General features: G+C 31.7%; 1 protein-coding gene across 1 annotated transcript; it reads right to left on the bottom strand.

Annotated features, from left to right (window-relative positions):
* Window positions 1-538: 538 nt before the first annotated feature.
* On the bottom strand, window positions 539-4,716 carry LOC114379089 (coiled-coil domain-containing protein R3HCC1L-like). Its single transcript, XM_028337651.1, has 6 exons — window positions 4,358-4,716; window positions 4,121-4,266; window positions 3,354-3,602; window positions 2,910-3,071; window positions 2,079-2,168; window positions 539-955 (listed from the first exon to the last, which is right to left on the bottom strand). The coding sequence occupies exons 1-6, from the start codon at window positions 4,591-4,593 to the stop codon at window positions 765-767; spliced, it is 1,074 nt and encodes a 357-aa protein (XP_028193452.1). The 5' UTR covers window positions 4,594-4,716; the 3' UTR covers window positions 539-764.
* Between the last annotated feature and the right edge of the window lie 12,619 nt (window positions 4,717-17,335).

The following is a 17,335-nucleotide window of genomic DNA, read 5'->3' as shown; positions in this document are numbered from 1 at the left end:
TTCACATGAATTGTTAGGCTAGGGTCAATACGGGGAGACTTAGTGTTATAATGCATAATTGAGGGGTTAGACATGGGGTTTTAATGCTTGTAACTTGTGATATTTGTTCTACCTTTGTGCTTTGTGAATTAGTTGATTAAGAGACCCATAGGGGATCTCCATTCTCATAGATTGCACTACGGCACTTACACCAGGAATCACAATTGTGCTTGGGTTTCAACTCCCTACTTAGTATTTTGCCATGTTGGATAAGCATGCATGTGCAAAAGGAACAAGAGCAACGTCCCATGAAAGTTATAAGCTCAAAATTTAACATGTAGATAAAAGATGTAATACAATTATGCTAAGTTAGGTTTACTATGACTATGAATGATGTATATTCCTATGTTCTTAAGATACTCAATGAGACATCATCTCAATAGTTTAAGTTAAATGTTTTAAATTAAGCAAGTATGGAGCCTTGAGCTATTTGTATGGAAGAACTTCAAAAACTCACTTTTCTCTGAACATTAGTATTTATGTTTTGTATTCATCTAGATACACAATGAAAATATATTTCCATTTAAATACACAACAGAAAGTTTTTCTGTCAAGAGTATTTTGATAAAAAAAAATTATTAGAAAGTTGGAGATGAACTTAGAAAAAAGGAGAGAATAATAAATCCCTTAAGTAAGTTATAAGTTATAAATAATGAAAGATACAATATATTTATTTTTCTGGGGCTTTGGAAAATGGGGTTACAAGTTAGTACTATAACAGGATATTAATGGTCTCCCCAAGCCTCATCTCTCAATTTTTGCCTGGTAACGATACGTTCCCTCCTAGCATCTTCTTGCTTTCTATATTCTCGGGACCCAACGCCCGTAGATGACAATTTTAACCCCATGCCATGAGCAATCAACCTCTGTGCTGCTTGGGCTGAAGTTTTCGGTCGTAGCCGTGGTGGTTCCAAGTCTGAATGAACAATAAAACAGGAAAACCATGTACCATTAATTGATTGACAAGTGCAATAAACATGGAATTTGCATCTGATCCATAGATGATGTAGGCCTCTGGATAAATTTCTTTAGAATGAGAAGAAAAAAATAAAATTCTCTGTAAGTTAAATAAGTTCTCCATTTATTAATCATTAACTAATTTGTAAAAATTCTCTCATATAAATTTTCTAAAAGATGAGAGGAAGTCTATAAATTAGTTAATGGAGAGTTTATTTTAGCTTATGAAAAAACTCATGTCAGTTTTTTCTCCTAGAAATATTTTTAGAAAAGCTTATCCAAATAAGTCCCGTAATGTTTTACGTTACTATTGAAGCAACCTATTAAATAAACAATTATATATATATATATATATTCGTTGGAAGTGATTGTGCAATACTCCCTCCTACTCATATTATATGGTTCTTTGGGTATTATATATTAATTTGTCTCAAATATTTATCCTTTTGAAAAAACTAAGAAAGCATCAATTCCCCCCCCCCCCCCCAATAATATCCCTAAATATTGATATCTCACCTAAATACTAAAATGAATATACAACTACACTTTAACTCTTTTAATAAGCACTAAAATCTAAAATGTTAAAGAATAGTCGATCCAAGTTATCGGGTTTAAAAATGATAAATCCGAGAACCCACCTAATTAAAATTGGTTGGTTTACTTTGAATTCAAAGAGAAAATAACTAATTAATTAAGCCAATCTGAATCAATTTAATTGGTTTGATTTGAATTGTTTGGTTCATCATATCAATCTAATCTGATGAAAATCCCTATCCAAAATACTTCCATAAATCCTTTGTAGTTTCTTCCTAGGGCTTTAGCCCTGTTTATTACCCAAAAATAAAACTTCCATAAAGAAGAAACCACACAATATACACGAAGCACACTAATATTATGATTTTCTAATAGCTTAATGGAACAAAGCTGACTGATAATTTAAAGATCGAGCATAGCTTTTTAACATGACTATCCTCAGGTACCCAGCACTTCAATTTCAAGAGTAAACGCAACAGAGTATTTTACTGTAAATTAAGCAACCTTATATTACCCTTCTGTAGCAAAAAGAAAAAACAGTTAAGTACCTCTTGCTTTAATCGAACTAAGAAGTGTATCATCTTCATCAAGTATCCTCGTGGTGAATGAACAACGAACACTGTTTAGAGCCTCTAGTGCTGCATTATAAATTAATGGTATTATTGAATGATCTAACGATCAAATTAAAGACTGGATGGACATGAAAAGAATCTACCCAGTACCCAAATTGATGCGGAATTAATAGTAAAAAACAAGGACTTGTATTTCTTTATGAAAAATAAGGTTGAAAATCATTAGCTTAAAGAAAATTCAACCAGCTCCCCCCAACAAGACAGGGAAAAGGTCATAACAATATGTCATGCGTAGCTTCTATATGTTGGCGTAGATCAATTGATCAACGAGAAAGAAGTTGTTCAAGGGAGCATCATTTTAATTAAAGACAATTGTAAACAAAGTCATCTACCCATGCCATACTTTGCACACATATCATCTGATATATGCCCCCACACCCATCCTCTGTTTTCCAATACGTGAAGACAGGAGAAAGTTCAAAATGCCTTTCTTTTGAATGATTCCCATGCCAGTCAGATAGATGTAAATACCAGGTACCAAACCAGTTACAAAGATGTTTACACAACAACCTTTAAATTAGAGGTTGATGATGTTTAAGAGAGAGCTGAATTGAAAGATCCAGATAAAAGATTTAAAGTACTAGTTTACATTTTAATTTTAATAAGGATACATGTATCACAACTTTAGCAGCATGCAACCTGAGTTCCCCATCATAATGCATCACAAATACACTTCAACGTATGCAAAACTTATGATAATATTTCATAAGAAAAACAATAATAAAAGTCAGGTAACTTCGTAATTACCAACTGCAGGTGTTCGGAATACTGCAAGAGCAACTGTATCATTGACCCAACGAATCACAAATCCACGATCTTGGAAGTTCTCAAAAAGCTTCTCTAGCTCTGTCGTCCTAGTACTTGGTGAAAAGTCAGCCAGAACAAGAACATGACCGGTCCCATATTTTGCTGAATTGAACAAACAATAATTATAACCCATGTGTTTCAATACAATATCTTGTACAGACAAAACCTAGCAGAAAGAATAGATTACATCTTGATGTGCATATAAACACTGGAAAATGAAAATCATTAGCTGTTGAGGCATACAAGCAATCATAACCAACTAGCAATCTACAAACCGTTACATATGCAAAATACCTCCTGTGGCACAAATATAAATGAGTGCACAAAACATACTCGTAACTAGTTTTTAACTGAAAAATCGAAATGCCATGAGGCATCACTTACATATTTGTACATCTGTATTATCTTCTGAACTACGGGGAGTCTCTTCCCGCTCAACATCAACGACCGACCTATCAAGTAACTGGTCACTATAAAGCTCCTTTTTCTCATAAGAGAATGTTCCTCTTCCGCGTCTTTTTGGGGTTCCACTTTTGGCATTCTCCAATTTAAGATTCGATATTCCAGATGAACAATCCCAGGAAACCGTGGGCAGTAACTCATCAGGTTCAAGATCGGCTATTGCTTCCCAATCTGTAATAAAAATTCACAATATCATTCACATTGCACGAGTACAATAACTAAGGCCATTGATATAATGAATACAATTACTCAGAAGACGTCTTTCAATCAAAGCAATGGAATTACAATATCCATTAAATGAAGAATAGTTTTATTAAATAAGGTGTAATTAAATAAGTTTTAATTATATTTTGAACTAACTTAGATGTTTTTTTTTCCTTCTTATATTTGAAACATGAGGAAATACACACCAATTCTGTTCCCGAGATACTCTTAGAACTTAGACTTGAGTCTAATTCAATAACAAAAACTATTTTATATTATGTCCCACCACTCATATATATTATTTTAGTCTTATCACTAATTAATTAATATGAGATCTCTAACCGACCTAATAGGCCCAACATTAACTATAAGGAGAATATTATCTTAGAATTTAAATCTCAATCACAATAGCTAGCTTGTGGAGTGAGAGTAACCAGATGAATGTGGAATCTCCAACAATAACAAAAACGCCTCGTGTTTGGTACCTTCATCGGAAGAACCACCGGCGGCGGAGGTCTGAGCAGGAAACTCCCCACGCTTTTCAACGCTTCCTTCAGCAGCACGACGCGAAGCAACAGTGGTTGATTTAACGACTCCGTCCTCCTTGGACTCTTTCGGAACTCGTTCGGCACTGAAAGGAATTGAAAATCACGAATTCATGACTCGAACATAAAAAAAAAAAAAACTTAGAAAGAAAGAAAGAGAGAGGGAGAGAGGGGTACGGGGTATTGGAATGGTGAAGCTGTTTGAGGAGAGAAGCGCGAGAGAGAAGGTGATCGGCTTTGAGAGAGAAGCCTCTGGAGGAGTAAAGGTTGGCCAAGTCGGAGAGAGCAGAGGCCGAATCGGAAGGGTTTAGGGTTTCGGCGACGGATTCGAGGAGTGAGATTGCGGATTCCACGTCGCCGGCGTCTACAAGGTCTTCCACCGATTCGCTCCAGTTTTGAATTCCTTTCTCCATTGCTTTCGATTCCGATTTTCAACACTGCTAGCTTGTGCTGCAACTGCAAACCTGCGTCTGGATGGAGAGAGAGAACGTCTGACAAATATTTTGAAAACCGTCTCAGTATATCTTAAAAAATGATTAATAAATACAAAATTTATAAATAAAAATAAATTTGTAACAAGCATAAATTAAAGACCATTGTTTTATAGGCAAAAGTATAAAATTTTATTAATAAACATAAAACAAAATACACAAGTTTGTGACACAAGCAGAAAGCAAAATGGTAAATAGTTCAAAGAACGTGAAAATATCATTATATAAAGAAAAAAGGACGTGAAAATCTCCTTATTGTGCACCTTTCTTCAAGATACTCACAAATCCATTTTTTTGATCCTTTTTTAATATATTCCTTTCAATAAGGAGATTTTATGATTCTTTATGAATGGTTAGTCGAATATAATGTGGTAATAATGTGATCAATGGTTAGTCGAATATTTAGTAGAAAATTATGATTCTTTATGATGGTGAGTAATATAAAAGTCACTAATCCATCTATGAATGCATGTATATGTAAAGAAATCAAGAATAAAACAGTAAACAAATAACTTATTCTATTTTATTTTTTTTGCATAATTTTGCAGTTCCTGTAGCCCACCTTATGCTATAAAAAACACTCAAACATCTGAAACTATGAGAGATTTTATATATATTAAAAAAAGAGGTAAAAATAAAAAGAAAGAAAAAATGAAAAAAGGGATATAAGAGGAATGGAAATGTGAATTATAATTGAGGTATCGAGCCCAGAAATTCTATGAAGCAATTTTGGATAGAAACACACAGATACGCTAATGTAAAAATTGAATTTAGAGCCTCCAACTAATTCCTGGGACTGAAAATTCCATTGACGTGCATACACCATCTTCAACAAAATTAAGTTCCGATTGCAACTAATGAATCAATTGATTCATGACTTATTAGTGTTTCAAAAGTGAAAAGGAAAGTAGACAAACACAAAATATCACAGTGCAATAAATTTCAATTTTCGTTGTCAATAAGATTAGGAAGATAACCTTATTATGTAAAGATGTGTGAGAAATCCCAAGACTATGACAATCTCGTAACTCTAGTTCTTAGATTGATAATGAGTAACTCAATATATGTTGTAGAGAACATAATTCAGATAATTCAAGAACTATTGAGGACTCTTAATCACTATCCATGACTATAGTTACACTGTACGATTTGAACTCAAACACTAATGAAAACTTAATAATGTAATGGCGGTAGCTGTTGGTATTAGAATGTGAGCAAAAATTTCCCATCAACACTAATAAATAAATGCCACTGATTTTTCATCTAACAGGGATAGTAGACAAATCTTAATTTTCCATACACCATTAATTGGTCCTTCACCATCTCGTATTGCCCCTTTCATCATCTTGGTCAACATTCTTCTTCCAAGCTAGACAAATATGGAAAAGCACACACATACAGTGATAGCAGCAGCAACACCTAAATCAGACAATAAACCAGACACAATTAACATTAAGTAAAGATAATAACATTGTAATGCCAAGAAAAAAAATAACTTTGTAGTCATTCAAAGAAGAGGCCAACTGGGTGAAACAAATAGAATACTATTGAAATTTCAACGACCAAATAATCAAAGTGGTGAAATAAATAATAAATAACATTATGTTAAACAGGGTTAAGATAACAATCGACCATGCATTAACGTGTCATCATCCATTTCATGGCATCCGTTATCCCCTTAAGTTTGCAGTCCTTTCGGTGGTTTTAGTTGGCAACTTTCTTGGATCCTTCTTCCGCCGGGATTGTGTTCAGTTGTTCGGCGCCACAAACTTTCTTGCCGGAACGATGACCTTTGTATTTGGTTTATAATTGCATAATGTATTGAATTTACGGGGAACCAACAGAGAAAGAATTCAAGACGGAAGTATATTGGTCGTGTTAGACATAAAAATGTTGTGCGCATAAGGACTTGGAGAAGATAGGGATGCGCTCCTCACAGAAAAACTTGCTTTATTTACATCAAATTATGGAATCCTATATCTATATATTATGGATGATATTGTAAAGCCAATTAGTTGTATATGAGGTTTTTTATATTACAATATTTTATAATTTAGTAAAAAAATTAATTGATACAATTAAATTTAGTGACATTTTAAAAAAATATAATATAAATTTAATTAAGTAAATTTATTCAGCTTTTTATTATATTTTGCTTTATTTAATTATTCAGTTTTTTAGTTTATATATGTTAGATTTTTCGTTCATAATTCATAAAATTATAATTTTGTCGTTATGACTATTTAATTATACGAGTCTTAAATAACTCTCAGTGTGGATATTTGATTATATTCTTATTCATAAGTCTTTAAATAAAATTAATTATAAGCTTTAACTTGAAAACAACAACAATCATATTAATGTCTTTTAAATAGACCACCTCGTTAGGCTGAAAAGGTTTTTTTTAATAGTATAGGACTATCCTTCTTAATTAAATAGACTTTAATAAAAAATTTGACTTGATTTATTTTTTGAAAAAAATTAGGCCTAGCCTAAACCTCATATAGGCTTCTATTTTTATCCCTATTGCTGGATGATTATAATTGTTTACTGAAAGAGATATACACATGAGTGGTCTCTACACAAAATTAAGGGAAGAGATTATTTATTCAAAGTTCGTTGAAAAAAGAGATCATTCATTTATATTTTTTAATTAAACTAATTTCCATCTTAATTGGTTTCTATCAGATTTTAGGTAAGTTTGCAAGTAATCCGTTGCATTTTTTTATAACTTTAATTTATTTATATTTTAAATATTAGTTATATATTTATAATTTAATTTAATATTTTACCTCCCAAAGAAAATGCTTTAGTTCGGTTGCTATTGCCTATCATTGATAAAATACCATTTAGTTTTAAAGCTCAACATTTAGTTTTATTTTCTTTATAATTTAAGTTTTTTGTGGTTTTTTTCTTAAAAAATATGGTAATTCTATTATCCCTTGATATTTCAGTGTGAATTGAAAGTTCATCGTGTATGAACTTACGAGGGTAATACATCAAAAAAGAAAAACTAACAATAAACATGTTAATACTTTTTAATCAAATATCAGATCTTAGTTTGAAAAATAAAATAAAATAAAATAATAATTTGAATTTAGTTATAAAACTAACATAAAATAATAATAGAAGAAAATATTACATGATCATATAACTTTTTTTAAAAAAATTCGTGTCCTTTTAGACGTGGTCATGGGCTATGTTTGGTAAAATTCTTTGAGTTTATTTTTTTAATAAGCTACTTCAAGTAGTTTATTTTGATAAGCTATTTGAAGTATCTTATGGAAAATGTGTCAACTTATAAGTTAGTTTTTTTACTTCTCAATTTTGTCTTTATTATTTTAATTAGAATTCCATTTTACCTTTTTATTGTATTTAAAAAATTTCTTATCTTTTTTGGTTGTCTAGAAAAATTTCCTATCTAACTTTATGTTCTTACACGCAAAAAGACACTAGATAACATATTTATTTTCTTTGTTATTATGCAACTTGAAATTTTACTTTTTAATGTCAAACTATTTATTTTAATGAATTATTGCATTGTTTATTTTGATATATAGTTAAAATATTTGGTTACTAAATTAACTAAAGTTGATAAAAAAAAATCAAAATTATATGTACTCCATTGTATAGGAGCGAAACCCCAACAAAAAGAGATTAAATTTTTCCAATCATAGTTAAAAGATATTATGTGTATCATGTTTGATAGTCATGCAAGTGAGAGCTGTATACATCTAAGTTCTTGTCCAAATAAAAAAAATGAATGTTTAAAAAAAATTATAAACAAAAAACATTTTTTATTTTTTTAAAAACAGTAATATTATTAAAGTATTTAAATGTTTAAAATGATTATAAACAATATAATTCTAATAAATTTTATTTAATTTAATTTTACTTTTCCAAAAAAGATGAAAATTTTAATTCTACCATGTTGTTTTATAATACAAAATTTTTAAAGCTATTATCCTACTTTTTTAAGACATAAGTTATTAGAAACAAAATTTAAATATTATAAATATTAAATATGTCATTTTACATCATTTAACTTTTATCAGTTAACTTATAATTAGTCTTACCAAACACTTTCAATTAAAATGAGCTAACTTATAAGTTTTCAACTAACTTCTAGCTTTTTAGCTCCTAGCTTATAGTTTATAAGCCTTTACCTAACTTATAAGTGAATTTTACCAAACAGTTATCTTTGCAACTTTGAACATGGCTCAGATTTGATCCTATCATCTTGTTTTAATTTTTTAAAGCAAAACATCTTTAATTACTTTACAATAAAAACTATAAATTATTACGATATGGTCTGAAATAAGATTTTCATAGTGTAGGGTTAGAAGTGGTCTACTTAGAGCATCAAGTGTTATCTATTCCTACTCATAAGTCTTGTATGCTTTATATAACCATTAGGTGCATAGCATGAAGAGACTTACAAGAAAATAATTTATTAGTGACTTAATTTAGTGACGAATATGCAATATTCGTCACTAGTATGAGCATTAGTAAAACTTTAGTGACAATTTTTTAAAACATACATATAAATTGATTTGTCACTAAAGTTATTTTTTTTGTAGAATTAGTAACTAGGAGTAAAACTCACCAAAGAATATACAACCTCTGAGCCTTAAATGTGTAGCATATGAATAAGCTTAATAACTAGGAGTAAAACTAATGACAAATATGCAATATTTGTCACTAATATGAGCATGAGTAAAACTTTAGTGACAATTTTTTTAAAATTTACATATAAATTGATTTGTCACTAAAGTTATTTTTTTTTTGTAGAATTAGTAACTAGGAGTAAAATTGACCAAAGGATACACAATCCCTTAGATGCGTAGCATATGAAGAGGGTTAATAACTAGGAGTAAACCTGATTGAACACTACAAGAAAAATGTTTATTTCTGACGGAATTTTTCCCACGAAAAATATTCTGTCGGAAATTTTGAATTTTCCACGTAATTTAGTGAAGGAAAAGTTTCCATTGAAAATTACTGATAAACGGACTAATGTTACTCACGGTCAATTATTCCATCGGAAAGTTGACATTTTCGACAAATTATATCGATAGAATGGGAATCCATGGGAAACTAAAATTTCCCAAAACATATCACGACAACCTTAGTTGTTTAAGTCACTAGGTTTTTTCGCATTCTTCTCCCTCTCCTCCCCCATTTGTGCCCTTCACAGATACCACATTGCCTTCTTCCCTCACTCCCATCCAAATCCTCTCTCTTCACCACCACCGCCACTGCTTCCTCTTAGCTCTCCCTCCTCCCCTCCTTTCAACACTCCCGCTCCATCTCCTCCGCCATAGGTCCGTCTCTCTCTCTTACATTCTGTGTCGTTTATTTTTTATATGTAGTAATAACTAAAAGTCGAATGTTGAATCATTTTGCAGCTTCTTTTGGCATTGTCCTTGTTAATTCTAAGGAAAGTTTGAGGTTTTTTAAAGCCTTATGTTGTAGGGTTTCTAATTTTGGACTCAGGAGAAAGTTTGAGGTTTTTTTTTTCTTTTTATTATTTTATTTTTTTGGGTTTCATTTGTGGCTTTGGTCATGTGATGTGAGTGTTTATGAGTGATGCTATGAGACACGCCATGCAGGGTTTGATTAGCAAGAATTGGATCATGGGAGGGAAGGATTTTGAGTATGACGAGGCGAGGGAGTGGAAAGTTTGAATTTTATGCTTTTGAACATGCGAGTTTTTGTGGTTAAAGGTTCATGTAGGGTTTCTAATTTTGGACTCCGGAGAAAAAAGTTTTTTTTCTCTCTGTTTTGTTTGCGACTTTGGTTATCTGAGTGTTTATGAGTGGTGTTACAAGAGACCATGCGGGATTTGATTAGCAAGATTCGAATCATAGGAGGGAAGGATTTTGAGTCCGATGAGGCGAGTGGAGTGGAACTTTTGGATTTTAATGGCTTTGATCATGCTTGTGTTTGTGATTAGGGGTTCATGTAGGGTTTCTAATTTTGGACTGGGGAGAGTTTGAGGGTCTTATTTTTTTGGGATTTAGTGAATTTAGTGGTGAGTGTTTAATGAGTGGTGCTTGGACTAAGTGGGAATTATTGTGGAGTCTATGACATTGTCTGTTGATTTTCCTTGTTTTGATGATTCTGAATTTGATTTTTCTTATGGTGATTCGTTATTAATTTATTACCTTGTCTGTTTCTAAAAGATTCATTAAATTGAGTTCACTTTTAAGGGGGAAATAAGTGTGTTTTATTTTTCCTGATCAAGTGGGGGGTTTAATGTAATAGTTAGGTAAGATCGGTTATTTGATAGGAAAGGGAAGTAATTTATTTTCAGAGATAAATGGAGGATGGGAAATTCCTCAAAATAGAAAAAAGTTGTATGCAAAAATGATAGAACAAATTAAGAATGCAGTAAGTCTTGCCAAATTTTTCTACTTAATAGTGATAGCAATTCCCCTCAAAAAGCCATGAACAGAACACCAAAGAGTGGCCATAAACATAGCTTTATTCTATATCAAGCTTCGGGCCTAAGAGACTTTCTTAGAGATGCAAGCATTCCTCTCTTTTTATAATGAATGTACATTCAATATTCAATTGATAAAACCTTTCATTCCTTGTATACTTTTGTTTCTCTTTGATTTAGCTTTTAATTTTCACAATTGCCTTCTCTTGACAGAATTTACTATATATTGTGTTCTTTGTATTTTTTTTATGATTTCTAGCATTTGACTCTGATACAGGTTTTTAAATGTACTTTATTGTGCTTTTGTTCTATGATTTTCTCATATATGTGTGAATAAATCAATGGAGAGAGTTGACTTTTGTTTTCTGATTAATTTTTGTTGAATAGATGACTCGTTGCACGCCATCTTCTATTTGACTACAACTTGGTGTGGACCTTGTAAGTTCCTGTGGCTTTTCTTTTTGTGTTGTTGACTCACATAATTGATAAAGTGATTATATAATTTTAATTGAAAGGAATATTTGGTGTATGATACCAAACAATAAATTATGCTTCACCCATGAATTACACACACACGGGATCTTCAACTGTGTGCTAAACTTAAAAGAAGCATGCTTTGTGATGTACTAAAAACTAGAGATTCTAATAGTAGGTTTTGTCTAATAAGATTAGGCTCCTAACCCCCTGATCTTCATGGTTGTGTTTCCCTCACCTTAATTGCTAATGGTATTTCCTCTGTCGTAGTGACACCAGTTCATCGCGCCAAAGTCATTGTTGCGACCTCTAACATTGACGTTTAAGAGTTCTCTATCGCGTCCTGTTTGCCTGATTCTCGGGTCCTTTGTCGGGTTCTCTTTCGGTCATTTGCGCATCATCAATTGCCTTATACAGGTATTGTTCTTTTCTTGTTGGTCAGCAAGTGTACTGATTCGCACAAGTAGTATATAAAACGGTAAGATCGAGTATCGTATCCACAGGGAATTTGTTTCACCTAGACCATGCATATTCAGTATGTAAACACTTATAAAGATTGAAATATTTGTTTCACCTAGACCATGCATATTCACCTAGACCATGCATATTCAGTATGTAAACACTATAATGTTGAGTTCTATACTATAAAATCTATTTGAACAAAAACTGAATATTTAAAGCTATAACAAAAAATGACAACTATCAAGTTAAGAGCATTGGGGAATGTCCTACTGAATTTCTCTTGTTGTATAAAACATGTTTTTCTCTATTTAACGTTATTCTAGTGTTCTTGCACCGAGAAATTACTCAAACCATGATTCCTCACATGAATGAGCTCAACTCTCTTTAGCCTTTGTTCTTGATCCCTCAACAAACTTGTTCTAAAAGAGTTGCACTAAGCCTACATTGTAAAATAGACTAGATCACTACACTCCATTCCTAGACATATAGATTTCTAGTTTGCTCTATCAAGTTCTAAGGTTTTAAAGCATTTTCCAATACTAAAAAGTCTAACTACACATACAAATGGGTGACCAAGCCATAAGCATGTAAAATAAGCATAGATAGAAGCAATGAACACAGAGAAATAACATTAAACAGATAGTAAGAGTATTACATCAAGAGGTTCAGTAGTAACTCCCCAACAAAGAGGCTTAGCCTTCCATTACAAGCAAAGCTTCACAAAACAAGAAGAAAACTATTTTTGGTAAGAGAAAAATGGAAGAAAATGGTGGAGAATGTCTTCTTCAGCTTCTCAACCCTAAATCTCTCTATTTTTGACAGCGACAAGCTCCCTTTGCTGCTTAAAACTCGTCTCTCTCCTGTGTCTACCAACTTCAGTGTTTTAAAGGCTCTTGGACTCTTCAGCTTTTGAAGGCTTGCTTAGCGAGCATGTCTCACTAAGCGAGAGTAGGTGAAATTCTGCTAAGCAAGCATGGGCTCGCTAAATGCGAGAAGAGACAACGTCCTCGCTGGGCGGACTGGCTGCGCGCTAGGCGTACAGATCTCTGACTTATCCTCTTCTAGGATTTCCCATCTACTAAGCGAGATAGATGCCTCGCTAAGTGGATGCATTTCTCTTAGTCAATCTGCCTCACTAAACGTGTCATCAGCAACTTTAACCATCTCTTCTTTGGCTTGAAACTAAGTTGGATTCAACATTAGGTCACAAAATTGGAGTTTCTACTCTATGAAATCACCCAATAAAGAAAACATGTACAATTTCTACAAAAAGAACCATAAATTAGAGGCACATTGCTATTTCCTTGCAAATTTTCAATGTCAAACTAACTTATGAGTAGCAATTAACAAGTATCACATTATATTTTTACCTTCAATTGTTGAATGAAAAATGGTAATCCTCCACATGACAAGCACGATCGACAAGTTGATTCTGTTGATATGAAGTTTGGAATGCAATACAATGAGCTCTATGAAGTAAGGTTTATAAAGATGTATTTTAAAGTTGGCAAATTGAAAACACATGTATGGTGTTTGAAGAAAATCCTGACCCAATTGTTATTGAATTTGGTTTTAAGTTTGAGTCAACTTGGGGTTTATTTAGGTAAGTACATACACATAATAATGAATATTTTTGTAAGGTCTTCTACTGTTGTAATAGGTGGATTTCGTCATAAAAGAACCTGGATTAGGAAAAACCCCTAAAGAGTTTAGATGTTAAAGGTCCAATCAGTCCAATTGTTGAAATCCATGCATGCATTAAAAAATAGTTGTCAAGTTATCCATGTACAATATTCAACATTTGAATTGAACATGATTCTTTGTCAGAGAAAAGCTACGTTGCTTTACCTCATCATTTGTATTTCCATATCCACTTTAAAACATTTTTTTTAACCAGCTATTAAAGAAAAGTGAATAATTTATGAAAACAGTACCACCTAATTGTTTTTACACAATCCATAGGGCACAAACTTATTTGCAGGGTACTGAATCCAAAATAGATGCATCCAGCGAGTAGATGGCTACTTATTTTTCTTCTATGAAAGTGAAAACTGAGATTGCATATCAATGTGATAAGCTACCAATATTGTGCATCCCATAATTAGAAGAAACTCCAGGTATTGCCCTTGACTTTAATCAAATATTGTATAGAAAAGTTGAAATAGGCTCATCATGCACATTTATAATGTTATGTTATTAGTACTTGTTCATAAGAGGCATACAAGTTTCTACAATTGAGCTACTCCATCATGTCCTCTCTTTGGGTTAATGCTTCATTTTTGTCACAATTTATTTTTTCTCCCATTTAATTTTGTTATGCTTGTAGGGATTTGGTCTCTAGTTCTAGCTTATTGATCTTTGCCATCAAATTTGCAACATTGGACTTTGCTAAGTTTGCTTGGCTCTTGTTGTTATTTAGTTGTGTTGTCAATCTGATACCACACCTTTTTCCTCTTTCAACAACAACAACTCAAGTTCTGATACTTGGTCATACAACTCAAGGTTCTTCAAGGTTAGATGCTTAAATTCATGTGCCTAGCTTTCAACTTGTGGTTCTAGATTCTTTTTTTGTTGGCTCAAACTCTCAACCTCTTTCGTTAGTGAAGTTAATTGTTCCTCAAACTTTGTCGGTTCAACTTAGGAACCTCATTTGTACAATCACCTATATCAAATTCCAGCTTAAGGGTGCCAAGATTAGATACACTGTGATATTCTTTTGTTGACTTTATCTTAATACCATGTACTTTCTCTGGGGAAAAGTATTTAGACTTCGAGTCGTAGGAAGACATTGTTGCCTTATTGATTCTTACTTTAGAGTTATGTAAAAGGATAGGAGAATAAGAATTAGGATTGGCTTACAGCAACAAATCAAGAAGCCAGCTCAAGAAGGAGTTTGGGTGTAGTTTTATAGGCTTTTAACTCCAAAGGAGAGGGGACAAAAGACACACACAAAAAGAAGAGAGGAAAACCCTATAATTGCTTCTAGATGCGAGTTGGTGAGACAGGTTAAACAGAGTGGTTGTTGGTTCTCTCTCTTTCCTCTCCCTATCTGATGATATATTTGTACTACTATATTTTCATCAATGATATAACTAGTTAAAAGACATTAACTATGGATAACCTTCATGTTGGTGTAAAGTAGAATGTATGAAGGGTACAAGATAAATTTGTTGTCTCTCCTAGGAGGATTGAAGAATATTATTGAGACATATTGGTTAATTAGGTAAAAAATAATTAAGTAAAAAAAATGAGATGATAAATTTCAATAATTTTTTAAAAAATAATACAAATTGTTCACAATTTTCATACTACTAATTAAACTAATTAAGTTTTTAAAAAGTTAAATTAGTTTTAAAATTTTACATTAACAATTAATTATTGTCAATTTTATATTTTGAAAAAAAGTTATACAAATTTGACGAAAGAAATGTGCACGTAGAAGTGACCGAGTTTTCACAAATGGCATAAGCGGTGTGCAACTTAAAGTTGATTGGTTTAATTATATTAACACTTTTTGATTTTTTTCTTATCCATAAAATCTTTATTAACTTCAATTACATTGAATTTATTTATTTGAAAAGTGTTTATGTTTTTATAATTAAATTTTGTATAAAATAAATCGCATTTTATTATGACAGTAGTAATTATTTTCAAAAAAATTTGCTTGTAATCTGTTTATATATGGTCCTTAATTGTTAAACTATATTAATTGTTGGTGGATTAACATTAGTAGTGTGGTGTTTGGTTCCTTGTAAGTTGTGCTTACTTGTGTCAGTCATAGTTGCAGACTTGCATACACATACAAGGTCAGGTAGGTTTCAACAAAAGGGAAAGTTGAGCCACAAGTGAGATATATTTTTCCAAATTCCTTATTTTTGGTAAATACTCCCACTATTGGTAGACAACAAGCATCCCATTCATTCATTTTTTTTTCATTAGTAAATCTGACGGTCCATGAATAATCTCCAAAATTAGCACGGCAAGAAAGAAATTTACTTTCATACCATAGAATCCGTCAATAAGAAATTTACAGTAGAATAAATTGACAAAAAGAAAAAGAACAGTTATGATCCCATTTCTCGTGTGCACCCTTTGTCTATATCTAGATGACCGTGAGACCTATGGTTTGATCAAGGTAATTTAAAAAAAAAAAAATTGGGAAAAATGTAGAAGGAAAGATAGGAAGCATCTTAACCGATTAATTTTTGTCAAATTGCAGTGTAGAGAGACTAAAAATGGCATTGACGTTGGTCATCATGGAAAGAAATTGCAAGAGAAACAAGATGTTCTCACTCTATATATTCAAACTATCTAGAGAAGCAAAAAAATATAGCAAATTTTGATGAGAGAAAAAATGAGCAAATTTTAAAATTTTAAAATTCAAAAAATAATGAGAGCCTGAAAGTTTTTAAGCGGGAAATTAAACTTTGAAATTTTTATTTGTACGTGATACATCCTAAAAACATGAAAAAAAGGTAGATATATAAAGAAGGAGAAAAGAGAGAAGTCAAGGGTAAGAAGTTAGAAAAATGAAAAAGAACCGTGGGAGGGACATCTGACAAAAAAGTTAGGTGCTGACATGTGGCTCAACAAATGGAGGTTGGGCAGATTTATTAAAACTATTGATTAAAAAAACTTTATTGTTTAAGAGTTAGAATTAAAATTAAAATTAGGTAAATGCTACAATTATGCGAAATGTTAAAATTATGTATTTTTTATTATATTATTTTCATGTGATTTTAAATTAAAATTTCACATGATAAAATGATGAGCATGAATTATCAAGAGAAAAAGTTACAATTTTAGTCCATTTAAAGTTTTTGTTTTTTATTTTATTTTTAGTCTTTATAAATTTATATTTATATTTAGAAATTAAAATTAAAAAACATAAACTTATAATGACTAAAATAAAAAAAATAATTAAATAATGACTAAAATTAAAAATACATAAATTTAAAGACTTAAAATAAACAAAATTTACTTACCGGGAATAAATTTTTTTTCTTAAACTTGTAATAAAATATTGGCATATGAAGGGGAAAAAAAAAAAAAGAAAGACGGTAGAGTTCATCCTCCTTTCTCTAGATACCACAACATTGTGCTACTACAAGAGAATTCTTTTCTAGCACATGGAAATTTTAGGCACATACATCCTTCAAGGGCCGAAGCCCCAACAAATACCTTCACTTTGCCATTGATGATGTCATCATTTGTGTCCCTTGGATATTGTGGCTCAACCATCACCCCTCCCTCTTCTTCACATGTCACCACTTCCACAGCCTG

Source organism: Glycine soja, chromosome 12, assembly GCF_004193775.1.
Source record: "Glycine soja cultivar W05 chromosome 12, ASM419377v2, whole genome shotgun sequence".
In the NCBI taxonomy this organism is placed as follows: domain Eukaryota; kingdom Viridiplantae; phylum Streptophyta; class Magnoliopsida; order Fabales; family Fabaceae; genus Glycine; species Glycine soja.
The sequence above is the reverse complement of the archived record's forward strand: the minus strand, read 5'-3'. Positions and strand labels throughout refer to the sequence as shown.

Coding starts and splice junctions, on each gene's coding strand:
- LOC114379089 (XM_028337651.1), bottom strand. CDS start 4,593: ATGGAGAAAGGAATTCAAAACTGGAGCGAATCGGTGGAAGACCTTGTA. Junction 3,603..4,120: donor CGGTGGTTCTTCCGATGAAG/GTACCAAACACG, acceptor TTTTTATTACAG/ATTGGGAAGCAATAGCCGAT. Junction 2,169..2,909: donor ATTCCGAACACCTGCAGTTG/GTAATTACGAAG, acceptor TTTATAATGCAG/CACTAGAGGCTCTAAACAGT.